General features: G+C 60.9%; 1 protein-coding gene across 12 annotated transcripts in view; it reads left to right on the top strand.

The window, feature by feature from the left end:
• Positions 1-19,941, top strand: part of KCNH2 (potassium voltage-gated channel subfamily H member 2) — a 33,667-nt gene extending 13,726 nt beyond the window's left edge. For 3 of the 12 annotated variants that reach the window (XM_058428004.1, XM_058428006.1, XM_058428007.1), the window contains 13 exons: positions 5,133-5,303; positions 6,374-6,817; positions 7,375-7,586; positions 12,034-12,462; positions 13,056-13,443; positions 13,772-13,971; positions 14,472-14,724; positions 15,848-16,041; positions 16,354-16,453; positions 17,032-17,304; positions 17,392-17,578; positions 17,845-18,022; positions 19,388-19,935. In XM_058428004.1, coding sequence (XP_058283987.1) covers positions 5,133-5,303; positions 6,374-6,817; positions 7,375-7,586; positions 12,034-12,462; positions 13,056-13,443; positions 13,772-13,971; positions 14,472-14,724; positions 15,848-16,041; positions 16,354-16,453; positions 17,032-17,304; positions 17,392-17,578; positions 17,845-18,022; positions 19,388-19,537 — 3,179 coding nt within the window. In that variant the 3' untranslated portion in view covers positions 19,538-19,935. The other 9 variants (XM_032762183.2, XM_058428031.1, XM_032762181.2 and 6 more) reach the window with 8 other exon arrangements.
• The last annotated feature ends 277 nt before the right edge of the window (positions 19,942-20,218 follow it).

Genomic DNA, 20,218 nt, shown 5'->3' with positions numbered 1-20,218 from the left:
GGCCCCCTGCCAGGAGCGGCTCCTGCTGCATCTTCCTGTCGCCACCACCAGGCTAAATATAACCTGACACTGCACAGCCCTGGGCTGCTGCTCCGGAGACAGCCTCCCTGCCTGGGGGCGGACAGGCCAACTGGAGCCCCAGCCTCCTGCCCTCAGCGTGACTTTGGGCCTGTCCTGGGCACAGCTCCTCCTGCTCCGAGCGAGGCAGGGAGGCGACCAGGGCGAGGATGGCTGCCTCCCTGAGGTCACCTTCCCTGCAGGGACCCAGCACCCCGCCTTGTTAGAGCTCTGGATGCTTCCACAAAGCCATCTGTCATCTCATCTGGCACCCAGTGCAGGAATCACTTGTCCCCGAAGTACCTGCAGGGAGCCTGAAGCTCAGGGAGGTGGGTGACCTGCCCACAGCCACAGCAAAATAGAGGGAGCGCAGGAGCCACCATGGCTGGGGCAGAGTGGCTCAGTTTCCCGGGGCTCCTCCACCTGTCTGGCTTGTTCCCTCTCCTTCCCTCTTGCCCCGTGCATCGAACTGGGGTCCTGTTGGATGGGTGGTTCACTGGGGGCAGGTGCCAGGCATGTCTTGTTGGTCATGGTGGCTCAACACTTCACGTGCATGGATGTGCTTAGTGATTTGCAGAGGGCTGGGAGGAGCTGCCTGGGAAGAAGCTGTGATAGCACCTCATTGGATTACAGAGGAGCGCACGGAGACTCTGACCCCAGAAGGTGCCCAAGGCCACTCAGGGCCATCTGCAGCCTCTTCCTCCCCACCTGGTGCTGACATAGGAGATAAGGCCTGCCCCTGCCACAGCCAAATGTGGCTCCTCCCTGGGGCCTGGCCTAGGCCAGTGGTGCCCAGAGGCGGGGAATTGGGTGGAGCCCTTGACCGCAGATGGGTTGGAATGCTGGGCAGGAACAGTGCCCCCCACCCCAGGTAAACTGCTGGGTGTGGACTGGCACCAAATGAAAGCAAGCCGGCGTCGTGTTCTGAGAAGTGATGGACACCTTCTGTGGTAGCAGGATGGCACTGTACCTGCCGCTCTGGGAATGTGTCCAGGCCTGGCTCTCCCGCTCTGCACTGAGCTGCATGGGTCTGGAGGCCTGCTGGATGGCCGGCCTGCCTGCCTCACCCAGGCCATTGGGCCCAAAGGCATGGGGGTTCTAAGGAGCCACGGAGCCTGTGCAGGGATGGTTGCGTCCATGGGTGCCTCCCCTTTCAGAAGGCCCAGGAAGCAGGCCTGGGCCAGGCAGGGAGAACCTTCTTATCCAAAGTAAGGTGTCTTCAGCCAGCGCTGGGGCTGAGGCTGGGGCGGGAGTGGGGTCGGGGCTGGGGCTGGGGTGGGAATGGGGCCAGGGCAGAGTGTTCTGGCACCAGCCACATGAGCCAGGCTGGCCCTGGGGCCTCTCATTGCTAAGCTCCCTCCACCCTTGTCTGCCTCTCTTCTGTCTCAAGCTTATGGAGACCTCAAGCCAGGCTCTGAGCTTCATATATCTTAGGCCATTTCACCCCTACAGCCCTGGGGGGTGGGCAGGATCACCCTGTGTTGCAGATGAGTGCCCCGGGACTCTGGGCTGGTAAGTGACCGGCCCAAAGTCATTCTAATGCAATGTGCAGAGGCCACCTGACTCCACAGCCCATGCCCCCTCCCTTTGAGACTGGGAACCCTGTCCCCTGTTGCACCCCCTCCGCCCTCCTTGTCTGTCCTGGCTGCCCCGAGTGCGCCCAGTGCTGGCTGCCTTGGGAGTGTGGGCTGTGCCTGCCACGGAGTGGCTCTCAGCGGAACTGCAGCCTGCAGCAGCTGGGTCCTTCGTCTCTGCCCTGGGGAGCTGGGCCACTGGCAGGAGCCAGGGCGAGTTGGAGGGAGAAGGGAGCAGAGCGAGGGCCTGGGGGTCTGGAGTAGGTGGCACCGGGGCAAGTGAAGGGACTCCCACCGCCCCCATAACCCAGCCAGTGGTGGGATGGCGTCTGGCTGGGAGGCCTGGCTGAAGAGCTGGGAGCAGGTGATGTGGCAGTTCACCGAAGCCCCAGCCGACCCGGCAGGGTGGTTGCAGGCAGTGCCTCTGAGAGCCCAGGCCTATCTGGGGCCCCTACTTTTCCTTCCTTCCACATCCCCTTGATGATCGCTAGATCTCCCCCGCCCCAGCCCCTGCCATCAGGCAGGGCTCCAGTTCACAGTTTTTGAATAACCAGGCCTTTGACAGGGTTATTTTGAAAGGAAAAATTTCTTGAATCTCGACAAAGGAAGAGGGCCAGCAGACACTCCTCTCTCTCTCTCTCTTTCTGTCTCTCTCTCGTGTGTGTGTCTAAGTGTGAGTTACAGGCTTGTGCTGTGAGGTGGCGTATACCTAGAGTTTCTGAGACCCTGGCAGGGGGTTTTGAGATGTGGGGTCCTGGACTGGGTGGGCTTCAGAATACCGTTCTGGGCTCTCTTGCTGAACAGCTTGAGCTGAAGAGGGGACGGGCTGCTGAGGTCTCAAGGTTGGAATTTCTGGGGCCCTGTGTTGGGGACAGAGCCTCCAGGCCATTCTGAAGGTTGGGTTCGTCTTGGCTCCAGACTCTAGACTTCTCTGAGGCAAGCTCCCTGGTTGAGGACTTAGGTTCGAGGGCCTGGCTGGCTGTGGTCCCTGGGGTGGGTGCTGGGGTCTCTTGGGCTAAGGCTCCCTGGTCTCCGGCCTCTCCTCAGTCCTGGTGAGGCGCATCCCTGTTTTGGCCGCTGCCGGCCATCACCATATTAGGGCATAAACTCCAGGCAGGCTGTCTGGGTGCCAAATGGTCTCCAGCTGGGCCCAGCCCCCTGCAGCTTCCAACACCACAGCTGAGTGTCAGAGGCCGGAGGTCAGGGGACAAGAGTGGCTGCTGCAAGGAGACCCAGACAGAGCCCCAGAGCTCAGGGCCCTCGGGCGGAGCTGTGAGGGTCTGGGATGTGGTGAGTGGAAGAGCTGTGGGGTGGGGCGGAGAGTTTCTGGCCAGCCCCTTCACCTAGTGCCATCCTGTTTAAGCTGGTTTCAGAGGACCTCGTTCCCCTAGATGAATCCCCAGTGGGTTAGAATCCCTGAGCCTGGCCACCATCTGCCATGCATCAGGCCCTTCCCACCTGGCCTGCTCCCTGCCTCCCCAGCATGCAGCCCCTTGGCCTAACTGTCAGGCTTCAAGCACCAGCTCCAAGTCCCAGGGGTGGTGTCGCCTCCAGGTTGCTGGCCTCTGTTGCTGGCCTCTCCCTTGACTCACAGCACCACCACCGTCGCCCCTGCTGTGAGTTTGGGATCAGGAGTAGGGGTGAGCCAGGGAGGCTCTAGGAGGTAGAAAGGTGAGGAGAGGCTGGGCGCAGTGGCTCACACCTGTAATCCTCGCGCTTTGGGAGGCCGAGGCGGGCAGATCACTTGAGGCCAGGAGTTCGAGACCAGCCTGGCCAACACAGTGAAAACCCCGTCTCTATCAAAATAATACAAAAGTTAGCTGGGTGTGGTAGCATGCACCTGTAGTCCCAGCTACTTGGGAGGCTGAGGCAGGAGAATCGCTTGGACCTGGGAGGCAGAGGTTGCAGTGAGCCAAGATCATGCCGCTGCACTCCACCCTGGGCGACAGAGTGAAACGCTGTCTCAAAAAAAACAAAAAAAAACAAAAGGGAGACTGGGTTGCTAAGATGGAGTGGGACTGCATGGTTCGTCACCCTTGCCTCTCCCCCATGCTTGCAGCCTGACACCACCAGCCAGTGCTGGCCCCAGGGCGTATGACTCTAGGTGCTAGGCACTAAGGTGGGGACGGGAGACACTGGGAGGCAGAGAAGGCAGCTGAGCAGAGGTGGAGCTGAGAGGAAGGAAGAGGCTCCCTAGGGAGAGTGGGAGAGGAGGAGCCTGCCTGGTGGGTCCCTGGGGGGCCATAGAGGAGCTGGAGCAGGATGTTAACTGCCTTCTGGTTTCATTAAGGACTTCCTGCGGGCAGGAGGTTCTGAGCTGGGCCTTAGGTGGAACTGAGTGCTTGGCCTAAAAGGGGCTCCTTCAGAAATCAGCATGGGCTGGGAGGGGGGCGCGGGGTGGCAGGGGGCCCATGTGCTCAACAGGGAGCTGAGGGAGACCAGGGGTGCTTGGCCTGGGGGACTGACCTCATCTGGTACAGGGCCTTTGGTGGACAGAGAGAGACTGGAAAAGAAAAAATCAATGATCGAGGGGAACGCGAGGCGAGGTGAAGATGAAAGATCTGGAAGCAGTGCTTCTTAGACTCTTTGGTGAAGGATCAGTTTTTTTTTTTAATGCTAATATGTTATAGGCTGGTACATCTGTGAAATACAAGAGCACATGCGTGGATATTGTGATGATGCCAAATTGCTGTAAAGTTTTTGAAATTCTTGCTCTCAACGTCTGTCCTTATCTTGTGTGCTGACACAACGGCTGGTGTTAATCTAGAGAGAACAGAGAGACAGATAGTAACAGCTAACCGTCTGTAGTGTGCAGCATACGCCAGGCATTGCCTAAGCGCTCAGCATGTGCTGACTTGGTTAGTCTTTATAACTCATGAGAAAAGAATTATATACATTATGTGTATCACAACATCATTGTGTACCCCATAAATACAATTATCGTGTCAATTAAAAAGTTAAAAAAATTTTAAAAAGAAAAAATTATTATTCTTCCCATTTTATAGATGGAAAAAATGAGGCATAAGGATGTTAAATAATTTAGGAAAAAAGCATAAGTGATTAAGCAGCAGATCCGGGCTATGAACCCAGAGATCGTAGGCCTAAAGTCTGTGGCCTTAAGCACTGCTACAGCGCCTCACGTGAGGGAAAGGCAGAGGTGCTGGGAGGATATGAGGAAATGAGATCAAAGACGGAGGAAGAAAGGATCATAGCCAGCATGAGAGAAAGCGCACCCGGGAAAGAGCTGGATAAATCATATGGGCAGAGAGAGGGGTAGGGGAGCCTGGCAGCAACAAGCTGGGGTAGACAGATTGAGGGGAGCCATAAGGGCGGCAGGCACATGGCCGGGTGGGGGATCAGGACGGGAGATCCTGGAGAGGAAGGGCCATACGGGGAGGCAGAAGTGGATGGGCCCACTTGGGTTCCAGGGTCCATCCTGCCTGGCTTTCTGCTCTGCTCACCGAGAGGGTGCCAAGGGGGCTATGTCCTCCCACTCTGCAGGGAGCTGCTTCCTATGTCTGGTGGATGTGGTGCCCGTGAAGAACGAGGATGGGGCTGTCATCATGTTCATCCTCAATTTCGAGGTGGTGATGGAGAAGGACATGGTGGGGTCCCCGGCTCATGACACCAATCACCGGGGCCCTCCCACCAGCTGGCTGGCCCCAGGTAAGCGTACTTGCTTTAGGGCAGGCTCAGGGGTTCGTGGTCTCACTTCTCTGGGGCTGTGAGCTGTCCAAGGTCAACGCTCTGCAGGAAGGGAGGATGTAATGGTTGGGTGGGGGGGGGGCCCTTTGGAGGTGGGAAGTGAACCCTGTACCCTGAGGATGTGGCCTGGTTCCCCTGGCCCAGGATGGACACATAGGGGTGGAATGACAGGGCCCAGAATCACAGGTCCTTGGCGTGGACTAGCACCGTTTCCCTAGCTTCATCTGTTGGGCTTCCCATCCCAGCATCCCCTGGGAGTGGTCCTCTCTCCAGCCTGGCTTGAGCAGCCCGGGGTGGGGAACATGACCACCTGGGAGCAGCTCCTCTGCTCAGTAGGAAGCTGTGTCCCATGGACTCAGCTCTGTGTAGGTTCTTTCATCTGAACAAGGGTTCATGGACTGGCCAAGTTTCCTGGGGGTCTGGGCTAGCTGAGGAGAGGCTTTGAGGGAATGCCCACCTGGGCTGGACCATCCCCTTGACAACAAACGCTCTGAGCCCCTTCCTCTGTCAGGATGCCCCCTTTGGCTTCATTGTAATCTTTCCCTCAGCATCATGACACAAGTACTCACCTCTTGGTTTCTTACACTCTAAAATGACAGTGTCAGTAACACTGGCCCTACCTGTTCATCGGATGACACCCCCAACGGCAGGGCCCCTGGCACTGCTTCGCCCACTTAGGCTCAGGCCCCACGCACTGGCTGTGCGTGGCTGACCTCCAGAGAGCGACATGACGCCTTTGTGTCCACACTTCCTCATGTCTAAAATGGGGACGCTGGCACCCAGCGGCCGGTGTGAGAGACAGGGATGATTTATGGAATCCGCCCTGAAGTGTCGCTTCAGATATGGCGGTTTATGATGACTGGATTCTAGAATGATTTTGAGACTCGAGGTCAAAATATTGTGCATGGAAGTGGGGATTGGGGGTTGCCCGTTCCCCTCCTTCCCTTACCCAGCGGCCTGGGGGTCCATTTCCCAGGCCTTGCCCGCTCCGGGGCTGCTCGCGTTCCCCACGACCACGTGCCTCTCCTCTCCCGCAGGCCGCGCCAAGACCTTCCGCCTGAAGCTGCCCGCGCTGCTGGCGCTGACGGCCCGGGAGTCGTCGGTGCGGTCGGGCGGCGCGGGCGGCGCGGGCGCCCCGGGGGCCGTGGTGGTGGACGTGGACCTGACGCCCGCGGCACCCAGCAGCGAGTCGCTGGCCCTGGACGAAGTGACGGCCATGGACAACCACGTGGCAGGCCTCGGGCCCGCGGAGGAGCGGCGCGCGCTGGTGGGTCCCGGCTCTCCGCCCCCCAGCGCGCCCTGCCCGCTCCCATCGCCCCGGGCGCGCAGCCTCAACCCCGACGCCTCGGGCTCCAGCTGCAGCCTGGCCCGGACGCGCTCCCGAGAGAGCTGCGCCAGCGTGCGCCGCGCCTCGTCGGCAGACGACATTGAGGCCATGCGCGCCGGGGTGCTGCCCCCGCCACCGCGCCACGCCAGCACCGGTGAGGGCGCCGCGGGACCCGTTCCGCCCCAGCCCACGCTTCCTCTGCTGCCAGGCTTGCTGCATTCTCGGCCCTCGGCTTCCGACCTTTTCACTACGTCCTGAGTGCCTGGGAGATGGAAATCCCATTAAGCACTTATTTAATTCCATTAAGCGGCCTGTTGCGCTATTAAATGTCCATTCGTCCCATTACATTCTTCCACTCCCAGAGCCCTGGTGGGCCCCTGGAGCTGGCTGTCCCGGGACGGCCTGGAGCAGGGATGCCCTGGGCAGGAGACGTGCCCAGCCTTCGAACACCACCTGGCCCCCTGCCTGCCAGCGTCCCGGGGCAGACCGTTTCCTCTTCCTCTTCCTGGTCTCAGGGCTGTCTCCTGGCTGCTTCCTTAGAGTGGGACAGGGGTCTGACCTCCCTTGTTTCTTGTGACTCCCCTGGTCTCCTGAGCTGACCCCATGGACTCCTGACTGTGCAGGGCCTGGTCTCCACTCTTGCTCTGTGGGTGGCCTGCCTGGCCTGGGGCCCCGGGCCTGCTGGCCTGACCACGCTGCTTCTCCACCTAGGGGCCATGCACCCCCTGCGCAGCGGCTTGCTCAACTCCACCTCAGACTCCGACCTCGTGCGCTACCGCACCATTAGCAAGATTCCCCAAATCACCCTCAACTTTGTGGACCTCAAGGGCGACCCCTTCTTGGCTTCGCCCACCAGCGACCGTGAGATCATAGCACCCAAGATAAAGGAGCGAACCCACAATGTCACTGAGAAGGTCACCCAGGTAGGCGCCCAGCGGCTGGGCTCTCCTCTCACCTTGGAGGAGCTTGGAGAGGGGGTGGGAGTGGGCTGTGGTCCAGAGCCGGGTGGAGGGGGCTAGCCAGTGAGGGCCTCTTGGAGGGAGGCAGACCTGAGGGTTGGGGTTGGCAATCTATTCCAGAGCTGGGATAGGGGGAGAGGGGACAGTCTGAGAAGTCCTGGAGAGGGGACTGGAGGGGTCTGGGGAAGGGCCGGGAACGGCAGATGCGGAGGTCGGTGGATGGGGTGCGTGCCTTCAGGGCACAGGGTGAGGACAGGGCAGTTGAGGCTGGGGACATGAGAGGGCCAGTAGCAAGGGGGGAAGGTGGCCTGAGGGACATGAAAGGTCTGGCTGCAGGGTGTGTGAAGGGAGTACTAGGGGCCAAGCCAACTAGGAGGCTTCGAATGAGAAGGGGTCACAGAGGTCAAGGACAGGAGGGTCCTGATTCTTCCAGGCCAAGGTGATGTGCCAGGCAGAGGGTGGGCCCCAATCCTGTGGGGATGGCCAGGATGGCCTCGAGGGGCCCAACTACGTCCCCAAAGCATGGGAGAAGCAAGTTTTCTTCTCATAGGGAGGGGAGCGGATGGTGGTGGGTACAAAGATATGGAAGGGTCAGGTCCCTGAATCCTGGGCCAGAGAAGACCCCTCAGCCTTGGGGGCATTAGCCAGCCTGGTCTTCTGTCCTCTCCTGGGTTTGGGATCCTCCTGGCAGCAAGAGGTCCTGCGACCCCTCCATGGCTTCATCCACCCAACACCTTATCCTAGCCTTTGGCGGCTGGGGGTGGGTGGGTCAGGAGTGCAGATCCCTGCAGTGAGTGAGAAGCCTGGGATAATGTGGGGGACTCCTGTCCCAAGGTGTCCCCTCCTGCCCCTTCCACAGCAGCTGCCTGGGTTGGCTCATGTAAGGGAGCTGCCCTGCTACCTCGGCGGGCTCCTGGCCCTGCTCCCACCGCCTGGCTCTCTGGGTCCCCGCCTTGACTCCAGGGCATTCCCACTGGCCTTGACTCCAGGGCATTCCCCCTCACCCCATGCCCTTATCTGGCCGCCTACCCCTCTCTTCCTCCTCCCTTGCTTCTCTCTTGGTTCCCACCTGAGCCCCTGGCATCTGCCCTGCTCCTGTGTTTGCTGCATGTGCCCATGAGTTGCGGTAGGTCTGTGCATGTGCGCTTGTATGTGTCGGCAGGCATGTGTGTTCCTGCCAGTCACCAGCAGTCTCTCCATCTCTGGGTGTCTCTGTCTGACTCTGGCTGGCTCAGCACTGGACCGGCTGGGCGGGGGTGTCAGGGAGACCATTAATCTGCGGTGACAGGCCCGGCTGCTGGCGGAGGGGGAGGGGCTCAGGCTGCGGGAGCGCCGCTGCAGGAGCCCGGGCGGGCTGCGGGGGAGGGGGCCGCTGGCTGGGCACCGGCGGGGCGGGGGAGCCTAGTGTGGTGGGGGTGGGGACCTGGTAGAAGGAGGGGCCGGCTGGAGGAGCCGAGGTTCCGAGTGCGGCCGCTGCTGGGCTGGCGGGCGGGCAGAGCACGGCACCCTGGCAGCAGGGCCCACGCCACGGGGCCATGGGCAGCTCGAGCCAGGCAGGCTGCTGCCCACGCTTACTGCGAGGGTGACCCCAGCCCCGGGGCCCAGCCCCAACCACCCTGGCTTCATGCCAGGGTCTGCTCTGGCTGCCAGTCGGCCAGCCTCGGGGGTGCAGCCTGGGCTGGGACTGCTGCTGGGGTGCAGGTGAGGCACTGGCCGGTCCCTCAGGCCCCAGGGCAGGCAGGCTGCAGGGAGCCAAGTCCTCCATGGCGGCCCCAGCTGGGAAGACGAGCAGGACAGGGGCTCTGCGGCCCAGGGCCCAGAAAGGCCGGGTGAGGCGGGCCGTGCGCATCTCCAGCCTCGTGGCCCAGGAGGTAGGTGACACCCGGTCCTTCCTCTTCTTTCTGGGGCCGGGACACTGAGGCAGGTGGCTGGCCCGAGGGCTCTGACTCCAGGCTGGGGAGAGGGCTGCTGGGAAGTAGGAGGCTTTGGGAGCCGTGGGGCCTGGCCCTGCTCACCCGCGCTTGGCTCCTGTTCTCATTCCCTCCCAGGCTGGTCTTACAGAGTTTCCCTTGCCGGGACTTCCCCGCTCCTGTGGCTGCCGTGGCCCACAGTCCTGGAGCTCAAAATGCAAAGTGGGGAGATGCCAGGAATGAGATGGGTGCCCAGAGAGATGGTGGGGAGGTGGAGTGGGACGAAGGAGCCCGTGAGTAGGACCATGAGAAGCCGGCAGGCGGCAGCTGGGCCTGGCATGGAGGCGCTGGGGCTCGTTTGTGTGCTGGGGTTGGACCCTGTGGGCAAGGGAGGCTTGTGCTGTTTTGGGGGGTCGAGAAGGCTGGAATGTGTGGAAGCCACTGTGTGGGTGGTGAGGGCGCGCTGGGCTGAGGCACCTGGCTCATCTCTTCATGGGCAGCCGAGGTGTGGTGGCTGGGCCATGCACTACTCTGTTACTTCCTGGGAGCCATCCAGCGGCTCTCCTGTCAGAGCCTGGGGCAGGCTTGGGCTGACAGTGGAGGAGGAGTGGGAGGTGGCTCAGGGCTAAGTCTGGGAATCCCATCCCTGCCCCCACCACCCCACACCTGAGCATTCTGCCTTGGCTCATACACTCTTTCCAGCTGGGGGACAGGTACAGGTAGGTCTTCCCACCCACAGCTGAGGAGCCAGGGTTTGGCTTAAGCAAGCCACCTTCAGTATTCTATAGGACCACAGGCTGGGGGGACAGACCTGGCCCAAGGCCATAGGTGAGCTGGTGGCTGCAGAGCTGGGACTGGCCCCTGTCAGGACGAGGTGTGCCCCATGCACGTGTGAGTTTGTATCCTGGGGCAGTGTTGCTCATGCCGTGTGCAGGCTCAGGGGTAGGGTCACTGCTGTTAGGGGTGGTCCTGACACCTCTGCCCGGAGGCTTGACCTCTCAGGCACAGAGAAGAGCCCTATCCAGGGGCAGCTACCTTCTTCTGCCCCCTTATCAGCAGGGGCCTGGCCAGTGTTTTCTTTTTTTTTTTTCAGTCCCCACTTGATCACTGAAGGGCCACCCACCCATGGGCATTTGTTCTCTGCCTTAAGGAGCTGGGCACTTAGCAGGCAGAGCAGAAATGGAGCCTGGGAGCCTGTGCATGTGTTCCCTTCCTGCCTTAGGCCTCAGCTGCTCCCGCAGCCCATCTGGTATTGCTGGAGGCCCCATTTCCACCCCAGGGCGGTCAAATCTTTAACTATGACCCGTCTTAACTTCTAGTTATTTCTTCTAAGGAGATGTTCTCCAAGCAGCGCCATCTGTGAAGGTGTCTTGGGCAAGCCCAGCTTGAGTATGAAGGGGAGTCTTTGGGACTCATCAACTATGGCCTCCCCAACCCAAAAGCCTGAGGGTGTGGGGGCCTGGGAGTTGGTGCTTCTGGGAGCAGGTCCAGCACCTCTGGAATTCATGGGGGCTGGGCAAGGCCTTGGGTTCAGCTGGCCGCCCAGGGATGGCAGGGAGAGCTTGGGGAGGGGGCTTTTGGGTTGAGCTGCATGTCTGAGAGAGGATTCTAGGGAGACCCAGAAGCTTCTGGGACAGTGTGGAGAAGCTGGCCGGAGCTCTTCTTAGTTTGCCTTGGGAGCAAGAGGGACGTGCCTGCTGTCACCGGGTCCGGATGGCCAGCCTGCCTCTGTCTGATGACTGTGGAGGAGGCTGAGAGTGTGAGTGTGAGCTGGTACAGGGGCTGTGTGTCACTGCTGAGCAGTCCCTGTGTGCACGTCCCTCTGTATAAGTTGGGTGCCATCTCCTCCCAGCTGGGCTATGCCTTCTTCGTCCCTTTGTAAGAGGGTGGGAGGATGAGGACTGTGGGCTGTCCCGGACCTGTGTGGAGAGGGGGCTGAGGGAGTGAGGTGTGCGAGTGGAGGGTGGGAGTGTCTTGGTCTTTCCCCATCCTGGTTGCCTGGTGTCCTTGGGCCTGTGGCATGAAGAGGGGCTGGTAGGAACTGCAGTGACTACCAGTCAATGGATTGGGGCTATGGCTTCTGGGGCCATTGCCCAGGTTGGGAGCTGTTGTCATTGGAAACCTTTCTGGTCTGAGACTACGGCGTGTGTGGTTGGGTGTGTGGGCCAGCGTCTCAGGGCAGTCACAGTGGCAGGTCTGCATCTGCATTGCCGGTGGGGAACAGCACTGGGTGTTTCTGCTGAGTGGCCTGAATCCACATCTGCCGGGAACTGTTGGAACTGTTTGCAGCCAGTCCTGTGCTGTGTGGCATTTTGGGAACCATGATTCCCAAACCTGGGGATGGCCATTCACTGTGGTCGCTTGGCTGAGGGGTGGGCATTCTGATTTAAGCTTTTTTGGCCTCCTCCTCATTCTGCTTGGCCCCGGCAGAGTTGTCATCGCTCCTGCCCCCGAAGTCCCATGGCCTTCCTCACCCACACCTCCGCCTTCCCCGGGTGCAGGTCCTGTCCCTCGGCGCCGACGTGCTGCCTGAGTACAAGCTGCAGGCACCGCGCATCCACCGCTGGACCATCCTGCATTACAGCCCCTTCAAGGCTGTGTGGGACTGGCTCATCCTGCTGCTGGTCATCTACACGGCTGTCTTCACACCCTACTCGGCTGCCTTCCTGCTGAAGGAGACGGAAGAAGGCCCGCCTGCTACCGAGTGTGGCTACGCCTGCCAGCCGCTGGCTGTGGTAGACCTCATCGTGGACATCATGTTCATTGTGGACATCCTCATCAACTTCCGCACCACCTACGTCAATGCCAACGAGGAGGTGGTCAGCCACCCCGGCCGCATCGCCGTCCACTACTTCAAGGGCTGGTTCCTCATCGACATGGTGGCCGCCATCCCCTTCGACTTGCTCATCTTCGGCTCTGGCTCTGAGGAGGTGGGGTCAGCAAGAAGGCAGATGGTGCAGGGAGAGGAGAGGCCAGGAATATGGTGGGAGGTAGTGGGGTGGAGGGGATGGCGAGGAGGACAGAGAAAAAGAGAGAGAGAGAGAGAAAGACAGTGGGAGAGAGTGGCAAGGCAGCTGCAGAGGCAAGGTGGGTACCCCAGCAAACCTATGCTCCTTCTCTCCATGCAAGCTCCTCGCAGGTTGCAGAGGGCCACACAGGACACTTTTTTCTAATTTGTCCACCCCAAGGGGCCATTATTTTGTGGCAACACCAAAGTGCCCTAGAAGCCGGTGGGAGTGGGCAGGCACCCTAGGGTGATCACTGCACCTGTCAGTGCCCCTGTTTCCTCATCCACACTTTGGGGGCTGCCTCTGTCCCAAAGCTAGCACTAAGATTAATGAGACACCTGTGCTGGGCCCAGCATGGGCTTTAACTCTTAGGAGGAGGGTCTAGGAAGTCTTTGGGGATCTGACCTGATGCCCGCTCTGAGGGCCGCAGCACCTCCCCTCCTCCTTTGCCCCCCCCCCTCCTCCTTTGCCCCCCTTGCCTCGTCAACGGAATGTGCCCCTTCCCTGTCCCCCAGCTGATCGGGCTGCTGAAGACTGCGCGGCTGCTGCGGCTGGTGCGCGTGGCGCGGAAGCTGGATCGCTACTCAGAGTACGGCGCGGCCGTACTGTTCTTGCTCATGTGCACCTTTGCGCTCATCGCGCACTGGCTGGCCTGCATCTGGTACGCCATCGGCAACATGGAGCAGCCGCACATGGACTCACGCATCGGCTGGCTACACAACCTGGGCGACCAGATAGGCAAGCCCTACAACAGCAGTGGCCTGGGCGGCCCCTCCATCAAGGACAAGTATGTGACAGCGCTCTACTTCACCTTCAGCAGCCTCACCAGCGTGGGCTTCGGCAACGTCTCTCCCAACACCAACTCAGAGAAGATCTTCTCCATCTGCGTCATGCTCATTGGCTGTGAGTGTGCCCAGGGGCGGGCGGCGGGGAGAGCCCACGGTGGAGGAACCCAAGTTGGAGGAAACTGAGGCTGCTAGCCCGGCCAGAGTGAGGCCCCTGGGACTTAGAGACTCCAGGGGCCACCATCGTGACATGGTGTGGGGGCTGGGTCACCAGGGCGGGGACTACTGAAGGGCGGGGTGTGCTGGAGCGCAGATGTACAAGGGCGTCTCGAGGGGATGTCGACGCTGAGACTGAGACACTGACCTGGTGCGGGGCCTGAGCAGGGTCCCTGTGGGTGGGTGGGGTCCCTGCAGAGGCTGACGGCCCCACGTGCCCACGCCCCCAGCCCTCATGTACGCTAGCATCTTCGGCAACGTGTCGGCCATCATCCAGCGGCTGTACTCGGGCACAGCCCGCTACCACACACAGATGCTGCGGGTGCGGGAGTTCATCCGCTTCCACCAGATCCCCAATCCCCTGCGCCAGCGCCTCGAGGAGTACTTCCAGCACGCCTGGTCCTACACCAATGGCATCGACATGAACGCGGTGAGGCCACCAGAGCGTGGTCAGTGGGTGGCAGGCTGGGAAGAGTGGGGTGGCAGAGGGGAGCCTCTTGGCACAGCAAACAAGTCTCAGGTGGTCACAGTCAGTAGTAAGGACCCTGGAGGCACGTTGCCCCTTTTTGCCTGTGAGGAAACGGAAGCCCTTGGAACCCCTTCCCTGGAGAGCTCCCCTTTTGGGGTGGGAGGTATATGTCACATAGGCGATGGGGTTACATCCTTATGACAGCCCAGGGCGGGAATGGTCTCTATGCCTTACAAATAAGAACATGGAGGTCTAGAGCCCAAGGGTGCTCAGCCAGGGGTGGTGAAGCTGGAGTGGGGTCCCAGGTCCTTCCCAAGACACTGGGCCCCCTGATGCTTCCGAGATCTCCCAGGCCTGGAGGTTGAGATTTCTCTGACATGGAGGGGTGGGATGGTGGAGTGGAGTGCGGGTTGGGGGTTCCCAAGGGAGGGTGTGCTGAGCTGCCCCCACCCCGCCCCCAGGTGCTGAAGGGCTTCCCTGAGTGCCTGCAGGCTGACATCTGCCTGCACCTGAACCGCTCACTGCTGCAGCACTGCAAACCCTTCCGAGGGGCCACCAAGGGCTGCCTTCGGGCCCTGGCCATGAAGTTCAAGACCACACATGCACCGCCAGGGGACACACTGGTGCATGCTGGGGACCTGCTCACCGCCCTGTACTTCATCTCCCGGGGCTCCATCGAGATCCTGCGGGGCGACGTCGTCGTGGCCATCCTGGGTATGGGGTGGGGGGCGGGCACTGGACTGGAAATGCCCTCTGCAGCCTCAAGAGGTGCGAGCCTTCTGAATATGCAGTCACCGGGGCTGTGGACCTGGGACTGCCTGCAGGGTCACTGGGCTCCTTTAATTCACCTAAACTCAGGCCCTCTAAGCGGGGCCATGGAGAGGAGCCCCACGTGGGGTGGGGCTGCTGAACTCTGGGGTTCCCATGTTCTCCTTCCCTTCAGGATCCGCCACAAGCAGACACTTTTTGCTTCCTTAAAGTAGGATCAAATCTAGATGCTCTAGCCTGGGCAGTAGAGGAAGAAATGCTAGCCTGGAAGCTCGGCATTTGGTTTCACTAAGGGCCATGTGGTTCCCTGCAGCCTCATGCCTGGCCCCTTGACATATCCAAAGCAAAGGGAGTCCTGCCCCCTCCCCCCACTTCCTTTCTACCCCGCCTGTGCACAGTGGGTGGGTTGGTGTGTCTGGACACTGAGGACTTCCTCCCCTCTGCCTGTCCTTCCCTCGGCCCTGTGTGCCTCAGGGCAGATATAGCAAACTCTTTCGACCATAGTTGATGGTAGGACATTTTAGATTTTGTTTCTCAGCTCTGTACAAACACAAATACACACCCCCACACAACTAAAATCAAAGTTTCACTACATAACACTGGGCCTTACTGCATGTGGTTCATTCTAGCATTTCTGTTCTGTGCTGTGCTAAGCTATACTACTGTATGTTCTTTCAGTAAAAAAAAAAAAAAAAAATGCTGGTTTTGATTCACTACTGTGTTCTGATCTTTGGTTTGAAGAACATTGCTTATGAGGGTGCAGTGATTGGCTAAGAGGGTGCTTGGGGCCTGGGGTTTGGGGTAGTCCTGCTGGCTGGGTCTCATTTGCTGGGAGACTCTGGGCTCCTGACCCCTTCTGCCAGCCCCTCTGGCACTGTCCTGCCTGCTGGGAGCTGAGGAGGGTGGGCTGGCAGATTCCTTCCCTGGTTGTGTGGGTTGGGGGCCGGCTGGCAGGCGACCCAGTTGAGGGGACATGCTCTGCCTGGGGTGGGGATGCCGGGAGAAGGTGCCTGCTGCCTGGATGCCGCCCCCCCGGGGCTGAGCTCCCTGTCCTCTCCATGGCCTCCAGGGAAGAATGACATCTTTGGGGAGCCTCTGAACCTATATGCAAGGCCTGGCAAGTCGAACGGGGACGTGCGGGCCCTCACCTACTGCGACCTACACAAGATCCATCGGGACGACCTGCTGGAGGTGCTGGACATGTACCCTGAGTTCTCCGACCACTTCTGGTCCAGCCTGGAGATCACCTTCAACCTGCGAGATGTGAGTTGGCTGCCCTGAGCTGGAGCCCATCCTCCTGCTTCCAGCTGTGTGGCTGCCCCTTTGCTGTGTGACATTGAATGTGATGCTTCTCTGTCTCAGTTTCCCTGTCTGTCAAATGGTATCATAGAGCAGGCTACAAAAGTCCCAAACTCAGTCTTGGCCTGGGGCAGAGTCACACTGGGGACAGGGAAGGGTTTCCTCAGAGCTGGGGTGCCCAGCCCTACTTTTTCTGTGTTAAGGAGGGAGCTTGGGGCCTGACCCTGGTGGGGCAGGAGAGCACCCAAAGGGCCCTGATACTGATTTTGGTTCCAGACCAACATGATCCCGGGCTCCCCCGGCAGTACGGAGTTAGAGGGTGGCTTCAGTCGGCAGCGCAAGCGCAAGCTGTCCTTCCGCAGGCGCACGGACAAGGGTGAGGCGGGGGAGGGGAGGAAGGGGGAGGGCGGGGCCAAGGTGAGGCTGGGAGCCGGAAGGCGGGGTGGGCCGTGTCTGCTTTACCCAGGCCTCAGACCTTCCCATCCCTTCCTCCAGTGTGCCCACTCCACACCCCAGCTGTCCAGATGCTGCCCATCTTTCAGGGCCCCTGCAGCTGTCACCTCCTCCAGGAAGCCCTCTTCCACCCTCCAGGGCAAGCCTAGGCTTTTTGGACTTCACAGGGCTGGGGTCTCTGTGAGCACTGCCCTGAATTGATGAGGAGGAAAGAACATAGGACAAAGGAGGGCCAGGGAGCCAGTGATGGGACTGAGGCCCCACAGTCCCAGAGATCCGCCAACCCCTGAAGCACCATTGCCGGTGCTTGGGCAGTCAGGGGGTCCTGGGAGTTCTTGGTCGGCTTGACAGTGGGTGCAAGATAGCAGAAGAAGCGACTGGGGACAAACCAGGACGTCCTGCCCAGTCCTCTCTCAGGCTCTCTCCTGTCCCCTCTTCCACCCTTGCCCCCTCCTTTCCGCTCTCCTCCCCTCTCTGAGGCCCATTCTCTGTTTCCCACAGACATGGAGCAGCCAGGGGAGGTGTCGGCCTTGGGGCCGGGCCGGGCGGGGGCAGGGCCGAGTAGCCGGGGCCGGCCGGGGGGGCCGTGGGGGGAGAGCCCATCCAGTGGCCCCTCCAGCCCTGAGAGCAGTGAGGATGAGGGCCCAGGCCGCAGCTCCAGCCCCCTCCGCCTGGTGCCCTTCTCCAGCCCCAGGCCCCCCGGAGAGCCGCCGGGTGGGGAGCCCCTGATGGAGGACTGCGAGAAGAGCAGCGACACTTGCAACCCCCTGTCAGGTATCCCGGGTGGCGGGCGAGGGAGGACTGGGCGGGGCAGCGGCGGGGCGTCTACCTCGCTCACCCAGCTCTGCTCTCTGGCTGCAGGCGCCTTCTCGGGAGTGTCCAACATTTTCAGCTTCTGGGGGGACAGTCGGGGCCGCCAGTACCAGGAGCTCCCTCGATGCCCCGCCCCCACCCCCAGTCTCCTCAACATCCCCCTCTCCAGCCCGGGTCGGCGGCCCCGGGGCGATGTGGAGAGCAGGCTGGACGCCCTCCAGCGCCAGCTCAACAGGTGAGGGAGTGCAGGTGGGGTGGGGGGGCACGCCCTGGAGTGTGGTCCAGGTCCTGGCAGTGTTGTCGGGTAGAGGGAGAGGGCCTGTCTGTGTGTGCAGCAGCTGGATCCCCTTCTTCCATTCTGAGCCGAGCTGGGGGCTGCCACACCTCTATGCAGAGGGCCTGGGTTGACTGGCTGCCCCTCCCCCCTCCCCTTCCCCACTGCCGGCGGAGGCCGTCACTGGTGTCCCCACTTCCCTGAGCATCCCCCGCTTCCTGCCCCAGGTTGGAGACCCGGCTGAGTGCAGACATGGCCACCGTCCTGCAGCTGCTACAGAGGCAGATGACGTTGGTCCCGCCCGCCTACAGTGCTGTGACCACCCCAGGGCCTGTCCCCACTTCCACATCCCCACTGTTGCCCGGCAGCCCCCTCCCCACACTCACCTTGGACTCGCTTTCTCAGGTAAGCTCCAGCCCTGCTTCCTCGATGTACCCCTACCCACTTGTTCCCTGATTCCAGCCCAAACCTGCTTTGCTGCCTTTCTGTTGGGCTCTGTGGCCCAGACTCCCTGAACCTTGTTCCTGCCCTCCTCCCACCCCTGTCCTCCTGGAGGAAGGCTGCTTCAGGAGCTGCAGGCTCAGGGTAGGGCAGGAGAGTCCCCCGTCCAAAGCCCCTAGACAGCTGGGTGCAGGGAATCTGTAGACTAAGTGGCCCGCAGCTTCACTCCCCTAGTGTCCACAGCCTCCACCGCCAGGCCCCCGAGCATCACCTGAAGAGCCAGCTCCAACTGTGGCGCCTGTGTCACGGCCACGGGTGCTCTCCAAGGAGAACTGACTGAGCCCGAGACCTGGCGGTGGAGGCTGCATACCAGAGTGTCTAGGGACAGGGTCCCGGGTCCCTTCCTTGAGCGACACTGCCTGGTCTCACTGTCCTGCCCATCCTTGCCCTTGGCACTGGCTGTCACAGGGTCATCTTGAGGGCGCTTGGCATTTCCCAGGGTGCAGAGGCCAAGCCTCCAGGGGAGGACTTCCTGGGCCTGCTTTGCCCCCTCTGCTAGAGATGGGCCTTAGTTGCCCCTTGTCCTCTCCTGGGTGGACCTGCATGTTCCTGGCCTCTGCAGGATGGCGGTGTCTGTGCCAACCTCCGCGTCCATGATGGGGACTCCTCTGGCTGCCAGAGGCGGCCTGGGATCTGCTCCCTCCCCACTTCCCTTGGCATCCGCTCCCCCCTCCCATATGCTGCCTGCTCCTGTTTGCAGACACCAGGGCCCACGTCAGCAAATGTGCCAGTCTCCCTTCGCAGCCACCCCCGCAGAGCTCTCACCAGCAGACGCTCAGTACCCACAAACCCCTCCCACCTGCCCTGGCCCTCTCCCTGGCCTTCAGATGCCTGGCCGCCAGCCTGCCTCTGTTTCTAGGTCCCCGAGTTCTTTCTGGATTGCAGGAAGGAATCTTGTCTCTTTTTCTGTCCCAGCTTCTGTCCCAACACAGAGACTGCTTATTCCAGGTTGGGTTGGGCTCAGCGGCCACATTCCCTCGGGAAGAGACAAGGGCCTAGGGTTTTCCCTGCTCCCAGCTCTCTTGTTTGGCTTCTGCTCTCGGAGAGTGCCTTTCTCTACTTCCCACCTTGGTGCCTCCCCTTGGTGGCCCCTGTCCTGCTCTCGCTGCCTTGGCTCTTGTCCCCTCCAGCTTCTCTGTCCACCTGACTCTCCTCTCGGCCCTCCTGTCCTCCCATCCATCCTGTGTCCCCGGGTTCTCCTGCTCCTTTCCCTCCCCTTCCTCCTCCTCCATGGCCTCTTTGCCTGCCCATGCTCTGTGTGTATTGCAGGTTTCCCAGTTCATGGCGTGTGAGGAGCTGCCCCCAGGGGCCCCAGAGCTTCCCCAAGATGGCCCCATGCGACGCCTCTCCCTACCGGGCCAGCTGGGGGCCCTCACCTCCCAGCCCCTGCACAGACACGGCTCGGACCCAGGCAGTTAGTGGGGCTGCCCAGTGTGGACATGTGGCTCACCCAGGGATCAAGGCGCTGCTGGGCCGCTCCCCTTGGAGGCCCTGCTCAGGAGGCCCTGACCGTGGAAGGGGAGAGGAACTCGAAAGCACAGCTCCTCCCCCAGCCCTTGGGACCATCTTCTCCTGCAGTCCCCTGGGCCCCAGTGAGAGGGGCAGGGGCAGGGCCGGCAGTAGGTGGGGCCTGTGGTCCCCCCACTGCCCTGAGGGCATTAGCTGGTCTAACTGCCCGGAGGCACCCGGCCCTGGGCCTTAGGCACCTCAAGGACTTTTCTGCTATTTACTGCTCTTATTGTTAAGGATAATAATTAAGGATCATATGAATAATTAATGAAGATGCTGATGACTATGAATAATAAATAATTATCCTGAGGAGACTCCAGTGGTGCTGGGAGGGTGTAAATGTTACTTGCTGTATCCTGTATTCATGTCTGGACATGCACAGGTGTGGCTGCACAGGAATCCAGGTCTGTGCCCAGGCCCACAGGGCTGCCCCTATATCCAGGTCTGGGTGTGTGCAGTGGGGATGCTCCCTGGGGGCTGACACAGGTCATCTCCAGGGAGACAGAATCTTGTCTCTATAGGGCCCTGGATTCAAGATAACAAAAACCCCCCTGAACCACATGCATTTAGAGGCAGTCCTGATGGGGCACT

The sequence above is a fragment of the Hylobates moloch genome, unplaced genomic scaffold, assembly GCF_009828535.3.
Source record: "Hylobates moloch isolate HMO894 unplaced genomic scaffold, HMol_V3 SCAFFOLD_1, whole genome shotgun sequence".
Classification (NCBI taxonomy): domain Eukaryota; kingdom Metazoa; phylum Chordata; class Mammalia; order Primates; family Hylobatidae; genus Hylobates; species Hylobates moloch.
Note: the sequence above shows the minus strand (reverse complement) of the source record. Positions and strands in the feature narration are given on the sequence as shown.